Here is a 16,619-nt window from a genome sequence, read left to right on the forward strand (position 1 = left end):
AGGGTTTAAAACAAATTCAACCTGTTGCAATAGTTTTGTGACCAGGTTAGCTAAAGACACTGATGTGTTGCAAGCATTGCTGGAGAAGGCAAGAGAATTGCTACGTTTGTATAAATGTCAATCTTTACATCGATTGCGCATAATAGTATACCTGGTGGTTTAAAGTTTGTGTAGTTTCAGATGTATGATAAATCGGTCACCCACACGCAAACAAAGCAGGTTGTATGCTTAATACACTATTGGGGGCCGTTTGCAATTTATCGTTGAAATAGGTTTGTCGCAAAATGCTGGAAATACTAGCATCCCAACGAAAGGTCCACATCAATTGCTGTACAAAAAGCCAATAGCAATTACCTAATTACAATGAAATTTGCGATAAATTTTTGCTAACATTTCAATTCCAATTTTACATAACAAAATGAAGCAATGACTGGAAAATATTTCATGATGAAAGTTTGTGCCTTCGGGACCCATTCCGAACGGAATCCACTTCAATAGACGGACAAAGCAAGCTTTATGTGCTACTCGTAAATATTTACCACGATTCAAGTCAAGCGTGAAGTTTATTCGATAAGGCGTTTTTTCGACCACAAAAATGTTCAATCCGAAGCTGAACAAAGGCAACACTTCAGATGAATTGGTGACATTGCTTACTTTTAAAGTTATTTGCTACTTTTATCAGCTCTGCTACAAGCCTCCTTTTTCAAAATAAATTATTTTTTTTACAAATTAGACAGAAAACAGTCGCACACGCAAATTATAAAGTTAAAAAGTTTTTTATGTAACTTGTTGCATTTATACACCGCGTCCAGGTCGCTGTGTAAACTATTGCTTCTTTTCGTCGTCAGGTAACAGAACATCAATCGGCGTAAAACTGTAGAAGGTGACGTCACGTTTGCTATGTACTGACTTCCTAAACCTCTTGTCAGTTTGATGAAAACCGTCCAGAAATCCGTTTGTGCCAAAGCACTCGTTGAAACTGGAATCAACACACAAAAAAATCAGGTTGTGAACAGGTTAACATCAAAGTTGCCAAAATATGAATAAAATATGATGCCGCAGCATTACCAAAAACTAAAGTCACTCTACGTCATAAAATTCGTTAAAAAAGTTGCTTCATGTATTGTTAGGACTTTCACTTCAAGATACAGTTTTAGTGCAATCCAGATTTACTTTTTGTTTCAGCATAGTTTTGATTCAATCTTACTTATAGTGGTGGAAATCGTGAAACTGTGGGGAGCTAAGGAAAGGTAAGTGGTAGCCTGAGTGATGAATCAATGTGCTGATTTGGCCTTTAGCAACGTAATACCATGTAAGGATGATGTGGTTGCCAAGAAGAAATGTTCCCACGAAAAGCGGGACAAACTCCTCGATCTGCAAGACACAAGAATTTCATTTTTCTGTGTTTGAATTATAACGGAACTAAAAGTAAAACATCCGGCAGTTGAGATTAGATAATTTCTTTGAAGCCTAGAGAAAACACAGAAAGAAAAAAAAAGGTTAACAGGCTTCGCATCCCAGACATTGCAGCCTAGTTGGATCAAATCGGAGCTCCCAGTGAGGTTTGAACTCACGACTCTAGGCTAACCAGGCCCCACGCTCTACCAACCGAATTACAGGAGGTCTATATTGTGGCCTGGTGTGAAAACGCACAACTTACTGCGTTGCAGAAAAATAACGTGTGCAACGAAGCAGCTGCGGTTGAATATGTGGGTATTGTGAGTCAAAGATCTGGTGAATAAATTAACTCGTGTGAAAGTGAGTTCATTTATTCACACGCTTCGAAATAAAAGCAAAAATTAAAAAAATTTCACTCACAAAATTGTCGAACGGGTGGGCGTAACCAGAGCTCACACAGATTGGTGTAGTCCATTTGTGATGCTGTTTGTGAAACCGCTTGTAGAATGGAGGCAAATGAAGAAATCTAGAAATTTAAAACCAAAATTTATCCTGTCTGGAAGACTTTTTGCGCTCATTGTACCGAATATTTAAAAAATAAAAATTTGGTCTGTTGATGCAATTGCGTTTCTACACAAATACCTGTGACCGTAGTAAAATGTCGCTTCGTCGGCGTAACTCATCACATAAAACTGGATGATCAGAACCCAAATATCGGGAAGTGGGTTAAGAGCTGAGACGCCCCTTGCCTTTAGCAAAGGATAACAAAGGCAGAAGATGAAGCATGTGATGAGTTCGTTGCAGGTTGCGAGCAACGCACAGCGAAAGTAGCTTTTCTTGTCAATCTAACACATCGGAAAACATGCTGTTACTCACAGTAACGACCATGAATGCTGGATTCATGGATAAGACGATCATTGCGTTAAGAAATATCGCATGCGTGAGGTGCGACTGTATGTAACTGTATTTGTGACCATGCGTACGTTGAAGAAAATACATCGCTGTTATGAGGATATTTTTGCAGCTGAAACAATATCAAAAAGTTCCCGTTCTTTTTTGCACAAATTTACTTGTTTCTTTCTTTTTTGAATCTTGTACTTGAGAAGACAACTCGGTTTGCCTGTGAGATCCAATATCATGAAAAAGAAACACACTACCAGAAAGGGAAGCATTATAGCCAATATTGTGCCTGCAATGCAGTTAATACTCATTGAAGTTTTATCAAATAAGAGAAATTAACAATGACATTACATATTTTTACACCAGTAATGTATGCTTTATCGTTTATCACAACCAATATCGTAAAGTTATTTTTCAATTTAGGCAGTTCTTATTCAATTATTTGTATATAACTTATTTAGTTTTCATACCTACGCATATGACAAACTTCTCGTCTTTGTCAACAAAATCCAAAACTTTCGACCAATAAGTCTCGAACAACCTTTTTGCTTCGTGGTAATATTCCATGTTTTTTTTCAACTAAAGATTTTTGGTTTCTGTTTCTATTATTAGATGTGAAATACATTAACCACATAAGTAAACAACTCCAATAGCAAGGGTTTATATGTGGACGACCTACGGCCATCTGATCTCCGCGGGATTCTGAAAAAAACTGTTACCTCGTGCCTTCTGCTCGTTTGTATTTGTATCTCAAACCTGCAAATAACCTGCGACCGGTAACCTGACGATAACTGATGCTATTTCATTATCTATTCTTACAAAGCCTTTGCTTTAAAACTGAATCAGACAAGTTTTAATTCAAATAAGAATAAATTTTCGCCCTGTGGGTTTTGGGAGTTCCGGTGATGTAAACACAAGAGCACAAGGTGGTCAGCGAGAAGCGTGGAACACTTCACATACAACGCAGATGACGACAAAGTAGCGTTGTTAAAGCAAGGAGCACCAGCACATTCTTCCCGCTAACCCTATGAACCCGGATTATAATACTAAAGTGCTTATTTCCATTTACAGTTTGGCCCTTCTCGAAAAAGAAAAAAACAGTTTGGCCCAATATCGCATGTTAGTTTGACACTGTTGACGTGCACCCGACACGAGGCTTTTCACATTAAATGAAGCGTCGCACAATTTTCCACTTCCTGGGGCGTTCACTAAAAATCTGCGTGACCTTTCAGCTGTTAGACTTATATACAAAAACAATTATACTATCACTATTTCGTCCTATAAAACGTCTACGCTGTATATAATCTCTAAACTAAAGTTATGACAATTTGCTTTTTTCCTCACAACGGAAGTATTTTCTGCCAAGAGCGACATTGTTGTGGTGTTTTTTTCTGGGACATCGCCAAAAGGGCACTCGGTTGGAAAACATCAATTTAATTTCTCGCTTCCTGCTTTTTACAGATCGTATAATTCTCAAATGGTCATTGAATTTTGTATTGTTAAAGTGACAAATTAATTGGTTGATATAGCTACGCTGTGAGGAGATCGTTCGAAGTAACAGATGCAAAAAAACACGAATTTCAAACATAAGTGGAAGACACCGCGCGTCGCAATGACTCGTGAAGCTTCCAAATCCAAAATGTCAAGGGACGTCACCACCCATTCATTCCGTAAATGCCACTGACAAAATTGCACATCGATGAACGTCAATGACCCGAGTCCAGTCGAACCGCAAGAGATTTCTCTTTCCATCCAAAAGAGTTGTAAATGCGCAGAACGCACGTTCCACCGAGTAAAAGCTGAGAAAATTGCAGAAAGGTGCTCGCGTACCTCCTGGAATTCGGTCGCATACCACTAGTGATAAACGTAACACCGGTTAGGAAACACTCGTCGGCCAAAACAACATCCATAAAATGATGTGTGTAACGTCTGTTAAACGCGCCCAGGTTCTTGTCGCGGAACGTCACACGAGGCGGAATTCCTGCAGTTAAAACGCGTATCTTTAATGGGCCTCAAACTCGCTCACTCAGTTGATGTTATTCTTGTTATCGAATGTGCAGTACGCACTCGTACGCAAGATAGAATGTATTCGAAGTGTAGACGATACAGACGTCGGGAGGAGACGAAAAGACACGTAGGACACGTGGACCCTTAGAACACAGTTTCTACACAGAAGGCAATGTGTCAAACAAATACACTTCACACGTAGTTAATTAAAGCATAAGGCTCACCAACTATTTGGGAACCGGGAAAACTCTGGACCACAAAGACGGTCCAAGCAGTTACTGTCGCACACCTAAATGAAACAAGCAACATAAACTACAATGCGCCACTATGACGTAACACACACAATGCTTACCGATTACTTTGGGCGACAGAAGATTGAATACACCACGCTTCACGTGTGTACAGATGCAAGAGAGACACTGTGAGTATACAGGCATCGTCAACACCGTGTGTAAACCTAATCACATAAACAAGGGCAGCTATATACTGTTCAGCGAACTGACTTCTAAGTCATCGCAGTTAACTTTGCCAAAGTTACCAATTTACACATTTATTTGGTACTTCAGTCGTTTCACACATATGTACAAATAGACTCACCAGAAAATGCTCGCTCGCAACACAAAAAAACATTGTGCAGGATAAAAATGACGTGGCACTGTGCTGCACAGTTGTCGGACACAAGAAGGACAAAAGCACGTTGCGTTATCACTTAAAACTTGGACTATTATTATTACGTCACAGACCGTATGGGATTGCAACACACATACCTAGGCCGAGTCCACACTCACGCTTTGCGCCGGCGGATTCTTTGTTTGTTTCATTATACGCCGGAATGCGGGCGTACGCTCGGGACAATGAAACAAACAAACAATCCGGCGCAAAGCGTGAGTGTGGACCCGGCCTTAGTGTAGAGAAAAATGTGCATTCATAGAAATCGGCAAATTACTGGCAAACAAGATGTAACGATGTGGAAAACGTCTGAAAAACAACAATTATAAATGGTATGTAGCGCACATGTTAATAATTTCCTTTACAAAATCTATTATTGTGACTTTGAATTTGAACACAAAACAACCGTAAAAGTCCTGAAGCATATTTTCAACATTTCCTCTGGCACGTAAGGACGTTGTTGTCACACGTGCCTTGTTACGTTTGCGTGTCACTGCAAAACCAGTTTCTAATACTTTGTTACCTGGCAAAAAAGCAAGTCATGTTATAATAAGTAAAGTGATTTTTCTTCTGTATAAAATAAATTCACAAAAGACTGCACAGGTACTCTGAATAGTCTTCATTAAATAACATTGTGATATGGAACAGATGAGAACAATATATACCAATCCCTACCGAGCAAAACACAATTCAATTTTACGGCACCAAGGGTGAAAAAAAACTTCAACTTCTTGCAATAGTTTTGTGACCAGGTTAGCAAAAGACACTGATGTGTTGCAAGCATTGCTGGAGAAGGCAGGAGAATTGCTACGTTTGTATAAATGTCAATCTTTACATCGATTGCGCATAATAGTATACCTGGTGGTTTAAAGTTTGTGTAGTTTCAGATGTATGATAAATCGGTCACCCACACGCAAACAAAGCAGGTCGTATGCTTAAAACACTATTGGGGGCCGTTCGCAATATATCGTTGAAATAGGTTTGTCGCAAAATGCTGGAAATACTAGCATCCCAACGAAAGGTCCGCATCAATTGCTGTACAAAAAGCCAATAGCAATTACCTAATTACAATGAAATGTGCGATAAATTTTTGCTAAATTTCTAATTCCATTTTTACATAACAAAATGAAGCAGTGACTGGAAAATATTTCATGATGAAAGTTTGTGCCTTCTATAAGCATAGGCCTACATTATGAAACAACAAATGGCACCCATACCGAATGATGGAATCCACTTCAATAGACGGACAAAGCAAGCTTTATGTGCTACTCGTAAATATTTAACACGATTCAAGTCAAGCGTGAAGTTTATTCGATAAGGCGTTTTTCCGACAACAAAAATGTTCAATCCGAAGCTGAACAAAGACAACACTTCAGATGAATTGGTGACATTGCTTACTTTTAAAGTTATTTGCTACTTTTATCAGCTCTGCTACAAGCCTCCTTTTTTAAAATATATTATTTTTTTTACAAATTAGACAGAAAACAGTCGCACCCGCAAATTGTAAAGTTAAAAAGTGTTGTATGTAACTTGTTGCATTTATACGCCTCGTCCAAGTCGCTGTGTAAACTATTGCTTCTTTTCGTCGTCAGGTAACAGAACATCAATCGGCGTAAAACTGTAGAAGGTGACGTCACGTTTGCTATGTACAGACTTCCTAAACCTCTTGTCAGTTTGATGAAAACCGTCCAGAAATCCGTTTGTGCCAAAGCACTCGTTGAAACTGGAATCAACACAGAAAAAAACATTTCAGGTTGTGAACAGGTTATCACCAAAGTTGCCAAAATATGAATAAAATATGATGCCGCAGCATTACCAAAAACTAAAGTCACTCTACGTCATTAAATTCGTTAAAAAAGTTGCTTCATGTATTGTTAGGACTTTCACTTCAAGATACAGTTTTAGTGCAATCCAGATTTACTTTTTGTTTCAGCATAGTTTTGATTCAATCTTACTTATAGTGGTGGAAATCGTGAAACTGTGGGGAGCTAAGGAAAGGTAAGTGGTAGCCTGAGTGATGAATCAATGTGCTGATTTGGCCTTTAGCAACGTAATACCATGTAAGGATGATGTGGTTGCCAAGAAGAAATGTTCCCACGAAAAGCGGGACAAACTCCTCGATCTGCAAGACACAAGAATTTCATTTTTCTGTGTTTGAATTATAACGGAACTAAAAGTAAAACATCCGGCAGTTAAGATTAGATAATTTCTTTGAAGCCTAGAGAAAACACAGAAAGAAAAAAAAGGTTAACAAGCTTCGCATCCCAGACATTGCAGCCTAGTTGGATCAAATCGGAGCTCCCAGTGAGGTTTGAACTCACGACTCTAGGCTAACCAGGCCCCACGCTCTACCAACCGAATTACAGGAGGTCTATATTGTGGCCTGGTGTGAAAACGCACAACTTACTGCGTTGCAGAAAAATAACGTGTGCAACGAAGCAGCTGCGGTTGAATATGTGGGTATTGTGAGTCAAAGATCTGGTGAATAAATTAACTCGTGTGAAAGTGAGTTCATTTATTCACACGCTTCGAAATAAAAGCAAAAATTAAAAAATTTTCACTCACAAAATTGTCGAACGGGTGGGCGTAACCAGAGCTCACACAGATTGGTGTAGTCCATTTGTGATGCTGTTTGTGAAACCGCTTGTAGAATGGAGGCAAATGAAGAAATCTAGAAATTTAAAACCAAAGTTTATCCTGTCTGGAAGACTTTTTGCGCTCATTGTACCGAATATTTAAAAAATAAAAATTTGGTCTGTTGATGCAATTGCGTTTCTACACAAATACCTGTGACCGTAGTAAAATGTCGCTTCGTCGGCGTAACTCATCACATAAAACTGGATGATCAGAACCCAAATATCGGGAAGTGGGTTAAGAGCTGAGACGCCCCTTGCCTTTAGCAAAGGATAACAAAGGCAGAAGATGAAGCATGTGATGAGTTCGTTGCAGGTTGCGAGCAACGCACAGCGAAAGTAGCTTTTCTTGTCAATCTAACACATCGGAAAACATGCTGTTACTCACAGTAACGACCATGAATGCTGGATTCATGGATAAGACGATCATTGCGTTAAGAAATATCGCATGCGTGAGGTGCGACTGTATGTAACTGTATTTGTGACCATGCGTACGTTGAAGAAAATACATCGCTGTTATGAGGTTATTTTTGCAGCTGAAACAATATCAAAAAGTTCCCGTTCTTTTTCGCACAAATTTACTTGTTTCTTTCTTTTTTGAATTTTGTACTTGAGAAGACAACTCGGTTTGCCTGTGAGATCCAATATCATGAAAAAGAAACTCACTACCAGAAAGGGAAGCATTATAGCCAATATTGTGCCTGCAATGCAGTTAATACTCATTGAAGTTTTATCAAATAAGAGAAATTAACAATGACATTACATATTTTTACACCAGTAATGTATGCTTTATCGTTTATCACAACCAATATCGTAAAGTTATTTTTCAATTTAGGCAGTTCTTATTCAATTATTTGTATATAACTTATTTAGTTTTCATACCTACGCATATGACAAACTTCTCGTCTTTGTCAACAAAATCCAAAACTTTCGACCAATAAGTCTCGAACAACCTTTTTGTTTCGTGGTAATATTCCATGTTTTTTTTCAACTAAAGATTTTTGGTTTCTGTTTCTATTATTAGATGTGAAATACATTAACCACATAAGTAAACAACTCCAATAGCAAGGGTTTATATGTGGACGACCTACGGCCATCTGATCTCCGCGGGATTCTGAAAAAAACTGTTACCTCGTGCCTTCTGCTCGTTTGTATTTGTATCTCAAACCTGCAAATAACCTGCGACCGGTAACCTGACGATAACTGATGCTATTTCATTATCTATTCTTACAAAGCCTTTGCTTTAAAACTGAATCAGACAAGTTTTAATTCAAATAAGAATAAATTTTCGCCCTGTGGGTTTTGGGAGTTCCGGTGATGTAAACACAAGAGCACAAGGTGGTCAGCGAGAAGCGTGGAACACTTCACATACAACGCAGATGACGACAAAGTAGCGTTGTTAAAGCAAGGAGCACCAGCACATTCTTCCCGCTAACCCTATGAACCCGGATTATAATACTAAAGTGCTTATTTCCATTTACAGTTTGGCCCTTCTCGAAAAAGAAAAAAACAGTTTGGCCCAATATCGCATGTTAGTTTGACACTGTTGACGTGAACCCGACACGAGGCTTTTCACATTAAATGAAGCGTCGCACAATTTTCCACTTCCTGGGGCGTTCACTAAAAATCTGCGTGACCTTTCAGCTGTTAGACTTATATAAAAAACAATTACACTATCACTATTTCGTTCTATAAAACGTCTACGCTGTATATAATCTCTAAACTAAAGTTATGACAATTTGCTTTTTTCCTCACAACGGAAGTATTTTCTGCCAAGAGCGACATTGTTGTGGTGTTTTTTTCTGGGACATCGCCAAAAGGGCACTCGGTTGGAAAACATCAATTTAATTTCTCGCTTCCTGCTTTTTACAGATCGTATAATTCTCAAATGGTCATTGAATTTTGTATTGTTAAAGTGACAAATTAATTGGTTGATATAGCTACGCTGTGAGGAGATCGTTCGAAGTAACAAATGCAAAAAAACACGAATTTCAAACATAAGTGGAAGACACCGCGCGTCGCAATGACTCGTGAAGCTTCCAAATCCAAAATGTCAAGGGACGTCACCACCCACTCATTCCGTAAATGCCACTGACAAAATTGCACATCGATGAACGTCAATGACCCGAGTCCAGTCGAACCGCAAGAGATTTCTCTTTCCATCCAAAAGAGTTGTAAATGCGCAGAACGCACGTTCCACCGAGTAAAAGCTGAGAAAATTGCAGAAAGGTGCTCGCGTACCTCCTGGAATTCGGTCGCATACCACTAGTGGTAAACGTAACACCGGTTAGGAAACACTCGTCGGCCAAATCAACATCCATAAAATGATGTGTGTAACATCCGTTGAACGCGCCCTGGTTCTTGGCGCGGAACGTCACACGAGGCGGAATTCCCGCAGTTAAAACGCGTATCTTTAATGGGCCTCAAACTCGCTCACTCAGTTGATGTTATTCTTGTTATCGAATGTGCAGTACGCACTCGTACGCAAGATAGAATGTATTCGAAGTGTAGACGATACAGACGTCGGGAGGAAACGAAAAGACACGTAGGACACGTGGACCCTTAGAACACGGTTTCTACACAGAAGGCAATGTGTCAAACAAGTACACTTCACACGTAGCAAAGTACAGCATAACCACCAACTATTTGGGAACCGGGAAAACTCTGGACCACAAAGACGGTCCAAGCAGTTACTGTCGCACACCTAAACGAAACAATCAACATAAACTACAATGCGCCACTATGACGTAACACAAACAATGCTTACCGATTACTTTGGGCGACAGAAGATTGAATACACCACGCTTCACGTGTGTACAGATGCAAGAGAGACACTGTGAGTATACAGGCATCGTCAACACCGTGTGTAAACCTAATCACATAAACAAGGGCAGCTATATACTGTTCAGCGAACTGACTTCTAAGTCATCGCAGTTAACTTTGCCAAAGTTACCAATTTACACATTTATTTGGTACTTCAGTCGTTTCACACATATGTACAAATAGACTCACCAGAAAATGCTCGCTCGCAACACAAAAAAACATTGTGCAGGATAAAAATGACGTGGCACTGTGCTGCACAGTTGTCGGACACAAGAAGGACAAAAGCACGTTGCGTTATCACTTAAAAGTTGGACTATTATTATTACGTCACAGACCGTATGGGATTGCAACACACATACCTAGGCCGAGTCCACACTCACGCTTTGCGCCGGCGGATTCTTTGTTTGTTTCATTATACGCCGGAATGCGGGCGTACGCTCGGGACAATGAAACAAACAAACAATCCGGCGCAAAGCGTGAGTGTGGACCCGGCCTTAGTGTAGAGAAAAATGTGCATTCATAGAAATCGGCAAATTACTGGCAAACAAGATGTAACGATGTGGAAAACGTCTGAAAAACAACAATTATAAATGGTATGTAGCGCACATGTTAATAATTTCCTTTACAAAATCTATTATTGTGACTTTGAATTTGAACACCAAACAACCGGAAATGTCCTGAAGCATATTTTCAACTTTTCCTCTGGCACGTAAGGACGTTGTTGTCACACGTGCCTTGTTACGTTTGCGTGTCACTGCAAAACCAGTTTCTAATACTTTGTTACCTGGCAAAAAAGCAAGTCGTGTTATAATAAAAAGTGTTTTCTATATAAAATTTATTCGTAAAAGACTGCACAGGTACTCTGAATAGTCTTCATTAAAAACATTGTGATATGGAACAGATAAGAACAATATATACCAATCCCTACCGAGCAAAACACAATTCAATTTTACGGCACCAAGGGTGAAAAAAAACTTCAACTTCTTGCAATAGTTTTGTGACCAGCTTAGCTAAAGACACTGATGTGTTGCCAGCATTGCTGGAGAAGGCAGGAGAATTGCTACGTTTGTGTAAATGTCAATCTTTACATCGGTTGCGCATAATAGTATACCTGGTGGTTTAAAGTTTGTGTAGTTTCAAATGTATGATAAATCGGTCACCTACACGCAAACAAAGCAGGTCGTATGCTTAATACACTATTGGGGGCCGTTCGCAATATATCGTTGAAATAGGTTTGTCGCAAAAATGCTGGAAATACTAGCATCCCAACGAAAGGTCCGCATCAATTGCTGTACAAAAAGCCAATAGCAATTACCTAATTACAATGAAATGTGCGATAAATTTTTGCTAAATTTCTAATTCCATTTTTACATAACAAAATGAAGCAGTGACTGGAAAATATTTCACGATGAAAGTTTGTGCCTTCTATAAGCATAGGCCTACATTATAAAACAACAAATGGCACCCATACCGAATGATGGAATCCACTTCAATAGACGGACAAAGCAAGCTTTATGTGCTACTCGTAAATATTTAACACGATTCAAGTCAAGCGTGAAGTTTATTCGATAAGGCGTTTTTCCGACAACAAAAATGTTCAATCCGAAGCTGAACAAAGACAACACTTCAGATGAATTGGTGACATTGCTTACTTTTAAAGTTATTTGCTACTTTTATCAGCTCTGCTACAAGCCTCCTTTTTCAAAATAAATTATTTTTTTTACAAATTAAACAGAAAACAGTCGCACCCGCAAATTGTAAAGTTAAAAAGTGTTGTATGTGACTTGTTGCATTTATACGCCTCATTCAAGTCGCTGTGTAAACTATTGCTTCTTTTCGTCGTCAGGTAAAAGAACATCAATCGGCGTAAAACTGTAGAAGGTGACGTCACGTTTGCTATGTACAGACTTCCTAAACATCTTGTCAGTTTGATGAAAACCGTCCAGAAATCCGTTTGTGCCAAAGCACTCGTTGAAACTGGAATCAACACAGAAAAAAACATTTCAGGTTGTGAACAGGTTAACATCAAAGTTGCCAAAATATGAATAAAATGTGATGCCGCAGCATTACCAAAAACTAAAGTCACTCTACGTCATAAAATTCGTTAAAAAAGTTGCTTTATGTATTGTTAGGACTTTCACTTCAAGATACAGTTTTAGTGCAATCTAGATTTACTTTTTATTTCAGCATAGTTCCGATTCAAACTTACTTATAGTGGTGAAAATCGTGAAACTGTGGGGAGCTAAGGAAAGGTAAGTGGTAGCCTGAGTGATGTATCAATGTGCTGATTTGGCCTTTAGCAACGTAATACCATGTAAGTATGATGTGGTTGCCAAGAAGAAATGTTCCCACGAAAAGCGGGACAAACTCCTCGATCTACAAGACACAAGAATTCCATATATCTGTGTTTGAATTATAACGGAACTAAAGGTAAAATATATGTATTGCAGCCAATTTGGATTAAGTCGGAGCGAGATCTGAAAAACTGCGGGTGATGTTTAAACTCACGAACTGGGCTGACCAGGCCCAACGCTCTACCAACCAAACTACAGGAGCTCGGTGGTTTCACGGGGTATATTGTGGCCTGTTGTGAAAACGCACAACTTACTGCGTTGCAGAAAAATAACGTCGGCAACGAAGCAGCTGCGGCTGAATCTGTGGGTAATATTTGGTGATTTGGTGAACAAATTGACTCGTGTGAAAGTGAGTTCATTTATTCACACGCTTCGAAAGAAAAGTAACTTTCAAAATTTTTACTTACACAATTGTCGAACGGGTGGGCGTAACCTGAGCTCACACAGATTGGTGTAGTCCATTTGTGATGCTGTTTGTGAAAGAGTTTGTAGAATGGAGGCAAGTGAAGAAATCTAGAAATTCAAAACCAAAGTTTATCCTGTCTGGAAGACTTTTTGCGCTCATTGTACCGAATATTTAAAAAATAAAAATGTGGTCTGTTGATGCAATTGCGTTTCTACACAAATACCTGTGACCGTAGTAAAATGTCGCTTCGTCGGCGTAACTCATCACATAAAACTGGATGATCAGAACCCAAATATCGGGAAGTGGGTTAAGAGCTGAGACGCCCCTTGCTTTTGGCAAAGGATAACAAAGGCAGAAGATGAAGCATGTGATGAGTTCGTTGCAGGTTGCGAGCAACGCACAGCGAAAGTAGCTTTTCTTGTCAATCTAACACATCGGAAAACATGCTGTTACTCACAGTAACGACCATGAATGCTGGATTCATGGATAAGACGATCATTGCGTTAAGAAATATCGCATGCGTGAGGTGCGACTATATGTAACTGTATTTGTGACCATGCGTACGTTGAAGAAAATACATCGCTGTTATGAGGATACTTTTGCAGCTGAAACAATATCAAAAAGTTCCCGTTTTTTCACACAAATTTACTTGTTTCTTTCTTTTTTGAATTTTGTACTTGAGAAGACAACTCGGTTTGCCTGTGAGATCCAATATCATGAAAAAGAAACTCACTACCAGAAAGGGAAGCATTATAGCCAATATTGTGCCTGCAATGCAGTTAATACTCATTGAAGTTTTATCATATAAGAGAAATTAACAATGGCATTACATATTTTTACACCAGTAATGTATGCTTTATCGTTTATCACAACCAAAAAATCGTAAAGTTATTTTTCAATTTAGGCAGTTGTTATTCAATTATTTGTATATAACTTATTTAGTTTTCATACCTACGCATATGACAAACTTCTCGTCGTTATCAACAAAATCCAAAAGTTTCGACCAATAAGTCTCGAATAACCTTTTTGTTTCGTGGTAATATTCCATATCTTTTTTCAACTAAAGATTTTTGGTTTCTGTTTCTATTATTAGATTTGAAATACATTAACCACATAAGTAAACAACTCCAATAGCAAGGGCATATATGTGGGCGACCTACGGCCATGGCGGGCATCTGATCTCCGCGGGTTTCTGAAAAAAATTGTTACCTCGTGCCTTCTGCTCGTTTGTATTTGTGTTTTAAACCTGCAAATAACATGCGGGGAAACCTGACGATAACTGATGCCATTTCAGTAACTATTCTTACAAAGCATTTGCTTCAAAACTGAATCAGACAGGTTTTAATTCAAATAAAAATAAATTTTCGCCCTGTGGGTTTTGGGAGTTCTGGTGATGTAAACCCAAGAGCACAAGGTGGTCAGCGAGAAACGTGGAACACTTCACACACAACGCAGATGACGACAAAGTAGCGTTGTTAAAGCAAGGAGTACCAGCACATTCTTCCCGCTAACCCAATGAACCCGAATTATAATACTAAAGTGTCTATTTCCATTTACAGTTTGGCCCTTCTCGAAAAAGAAAAAAACAATTTGGCCCAATATAGCATGTTAGTTTGACATCGTTGACGTGGACCCGACACGAGGCTTTTCGCATTAAATGAGGCGTCGCACAATTTTCCTCTTCCTGGGGCGTTCACAAAAAATCTGCGTGACCTTTCAGCTGTTAGACTTTTATACAAAAACAATTGTACTATCACGATTTCGTCCTATAAAACGTCTACGCTGTAAATATTCTCTAAACTAAAGTTATGACAATTTGCTTTTACCTCACAAGGAAAATATTTTCTACCAAGAGCGACATTGTTGTGGTGTTTTTTTCTGGGACATCGCCAAAAGCACCTGGTCGGGAAACATCAATTTAATTTCTCGCTTCCTGCCTTTTACACATCGTATAATTCTTAATTGGTCATTGAATTTTGTATTGTTAAAGTGACAAATTAATTGGTTGGTATAGCTACGCTAGGAGGAGATCGTTCGAAGTAACAGATGCAAAAAAACACACGAATTTCAAATATAAGTGGAAGACACCGCGCGTCGCAATGACTCGCGAAGCTTCCAAATCCAAAATGTCAAGGCACCACCCGCTCATTCCGTAAATGCCACTGACAAAATTGCACATCGATGAACGTCAATGACCCGAGTTCAGTCGAACCGCCCACTACTACTTATCGCTTTATGGACGGAGGTGGCTAAATACTGCCTCAGAACGACCTAGACCAGTGTTTCTCAATCTTTTTTTCTGTACCGCCCCCCAAATACCTTAATCATTTAACAACACCGAACAGAACGGACAAAAAACATAACAAATTTATTTGTTGCTTTTCAATTATGCGATGGGTGAGGTTGGTGCAATGACATCAATTTCTCAACAGGTTTCATGTTGGGCAAAAAACAATCGTAAGTGTCCTCTATTGACGATATCAAGAAGAGATTTCTCTTTCCATCCAAAATAGTAGTAAATGCGCTGAACGCACGTTCCACCGAGTAAGAGCTGAGAAAATTGCAGAAAGGTGCTCGCGTACCTCCTGGAATTCGGTCGCATACCACTAGTGGTAAACGTAACACCGGTTGGGAAACACTCGTCGGCCTAAACAACATCCACAAAATGATGTGTGTAACGTCCGTTGAACGCGCCCCGGTTCTTGGCGCGGAACGTCACACGAGGCGGAATTCCCGCAGTTAAAACGCGTATCTTTAATGGGCCTCAAACTCGCTCACTCAGTTGATGTTATTCTTGTTATGGAATGTGCAGTACGCACTCGTACGCAAGATAGAATGAATTCGAAGTGTAGACGATACAGACGTCGGGAGGAAACGAAAAGACAAGTAGGACACGTGGACCCTTAGAACACGGTTTCTACACAGAAGGCTCACCAACTATTTGGGAACCGGGAAAACTCTGGACCACAAAGACGGTCCAAGCAGTTACTGTCGCACACCTAAATGAAACAGGCAACATAAAATACAATGCGCCACTACGACGTAACACACACAATGCTTACCGATAACTTGGGGCGACAGAAGATTGAATACACCACGCTTCACGTGTGTACAAATGCAAGAGTGACACTGTGAGTACAACGACAGCGTCAACACCGTGTGTAAACTTCATCACATAAAAAAGTGTGCCATACCTTGCACTATGTCCATCATAGGTAAGTTTCTTAATTGTTAGGGTAGTCACGCTATACCTTGCACTATGTCCATCATAGGTAAGTTCGTTAATTGTTAGGGTAGTCACGCTATACCTTGCACTATGTCCATGATAGGTAAGTTTGTTCATTGTTAGGGTAGTCACGCTATACATTGCACTATGTCCATCACGTTAATAAACATTAACGTTTAACAAACTTACTTATCATGGTCATA

At 39.3% G+C, this 16,619-nt stretch overlaps 3 protein-coding genes across 3 annotated transcripts; all 3 read right to left on the reverse strand.

Annotated features, from left to right (window-relative positions):
• Positions 1–825: 825 nt before the first annotated feature.
• Positions 826–2,865, reverse strand: LOC145888963 (fatty acid hydroxylase domain-containing protein 2-like). Its single transcript, XM_082979835.1, has 6 exons — positions 2,769–2,865; positions 2,469–2,587; positions 2,041–2,243; positions 1,819–1,924; positions 1,208–1,374; positions 826–979 (listed from the first exon to the last, which is right to left on the reverse strand). The coding sequence occupies exons 1-6, from the start codon at positions 2,863–2,865 to the stop codon at positions 826–828; spliced, it is 846 nt and encodes a 281-aa protein (XP_082835961.1).
• A 3,678-nt stretch (positions 2,866–6,543) lies between these two features.
• On the reverse strand, positions 6,544–8,619 carry LOC145888974 (fatty acid hydroxylase domain-containing protein 2-like). Its single transcript, XM_082979845.1, has 6 exons — positions 8,490–8,619; positions 8,190–8,308; positions 7,762–7,964; positions 7,540–7,645; positions 6,930–7,096; positions 6,544–6,697 (listed from the first exon to the last, which is right to left on the reverse strand). The coding sequence occupies exons 1-6, from the start codon at positions 8,584–8,586 to the stop codon at positions 6,544–6,546; spliced, it is 846 nt and encodes a 281-aa protein (XP_082835971.1). The 5' UTR covers positions 8,587–8,619.
• A 3,634-nt stretch (positions 8,620–12,253) lies between these two features.
• Positions 12,254–13,980, reverse strand: LOC145888984 (fatty acid hydroxylase domain-containing protein 2-like). The gene is made up of 5 exons (XM_082979855.1): positions 13,840–13,980; positions 13,414–13,616; positions 13,192–13,297; positions 12,640–12,806; positions 12,254–12,407 (listed from the first exon to the last, which is right to left on the reverse strand). Exons 1-5 carry the CDS (start codon positions 13,978–13,980, stop codon positions 12,254–12,256), a joined length of 771 nt encoding a protein of 256 aa, XP_082835981.1.
• Positions 13,981–16,619: the final 2,639 nt, after the last annotated feature.

Source organism: Ascidia mentula, chromosome 1, assembly GCF_947561715.1.
Source record: "Ascidia mentula chromosome 1, kaAscMent1.1, whole genome shotgun sequence".
NCBI classification, from domain to species: Eukaryota; Metazoa; Chordata; class Ascidiacea; order Phlebobranchia; family Ascidiidae; genus Ascidia; species Ascidia mentula.

What these genes read in the sequence shown, in the direction of transcription:
- LOC145888963 (XM_082979835.1), bottom strand. Translation starts at nt 2,865, where the DNA reads ATGGAATATTACCACGAAGCAAAAAGGTTGTTCGAGACTTATTGGTCG. An exon ending in TTCAAAAAAGAAAGAAACAA is followed by an intron (nt 2,244 to 2,468) that starts GTAAATTTGTGC and finishes CCGATGTGTTAG; the next exon opens with ATTGACAAGAAAAGCTACTT. An exon ending in CACGATTTCCACCACTATAA is followed by an intron (nt 980 to 1,207) that starts GTAAGATTGAAT and finishes TGTTGATTCCAG; the next exon opens with TTTCAACGAGTGCTTTGGCA.
- LOC145888984 (XM_082979855.1), bottom strand. Translation starts at nt 13,980, where the DNA reads ATGAGTATTAACTGCATTGCAGGCACAATATTGGCTATAATGCTTCCC. An exon ending in ACATTTTACTACGGTCACAG is followed by an intron (nt 13,298 to 13,413) that starts GTATTTGTGTAG and finishes TTGAATTTCTAG; the next exon opens with ATTTCTTCACTTGCCTCCAT. An exon ending in CACGATTTTCACCACTATAA is followed by an intron (nt 12,408 to 12,639) that starts GTAAGTTTGAAT and finishes TGTTGATTCCAG; the next exon opens with TTTCAACGAGTGCTTTGGCA.
- LOC145888974 (XM_082979845.1), bottom strand. Translation starts at nt 8,586, where the DNA reads ATGGAATATTACCACGAAACAAAAAGGTTGTTCGAGACTTATTGGTCG. An exon ending in GAAGTTTGTCATATGCGTAG is followed by an intron (nt 8,309 to 8,489) that starts GTATGAAAACTA and finishes ACTGCATTGCAG; the next exon opens with GCACAATATTGGCTATAATG. An exon ending in TTCAAAAAAGAAAGAAACAA is followed by an intron (nt 7,965 to 8,189) that starts GTAAATTTGTGC and finishes CCGATGTGTTAG; the next exon opens with ATTGACAAGAAAAGCTACTT.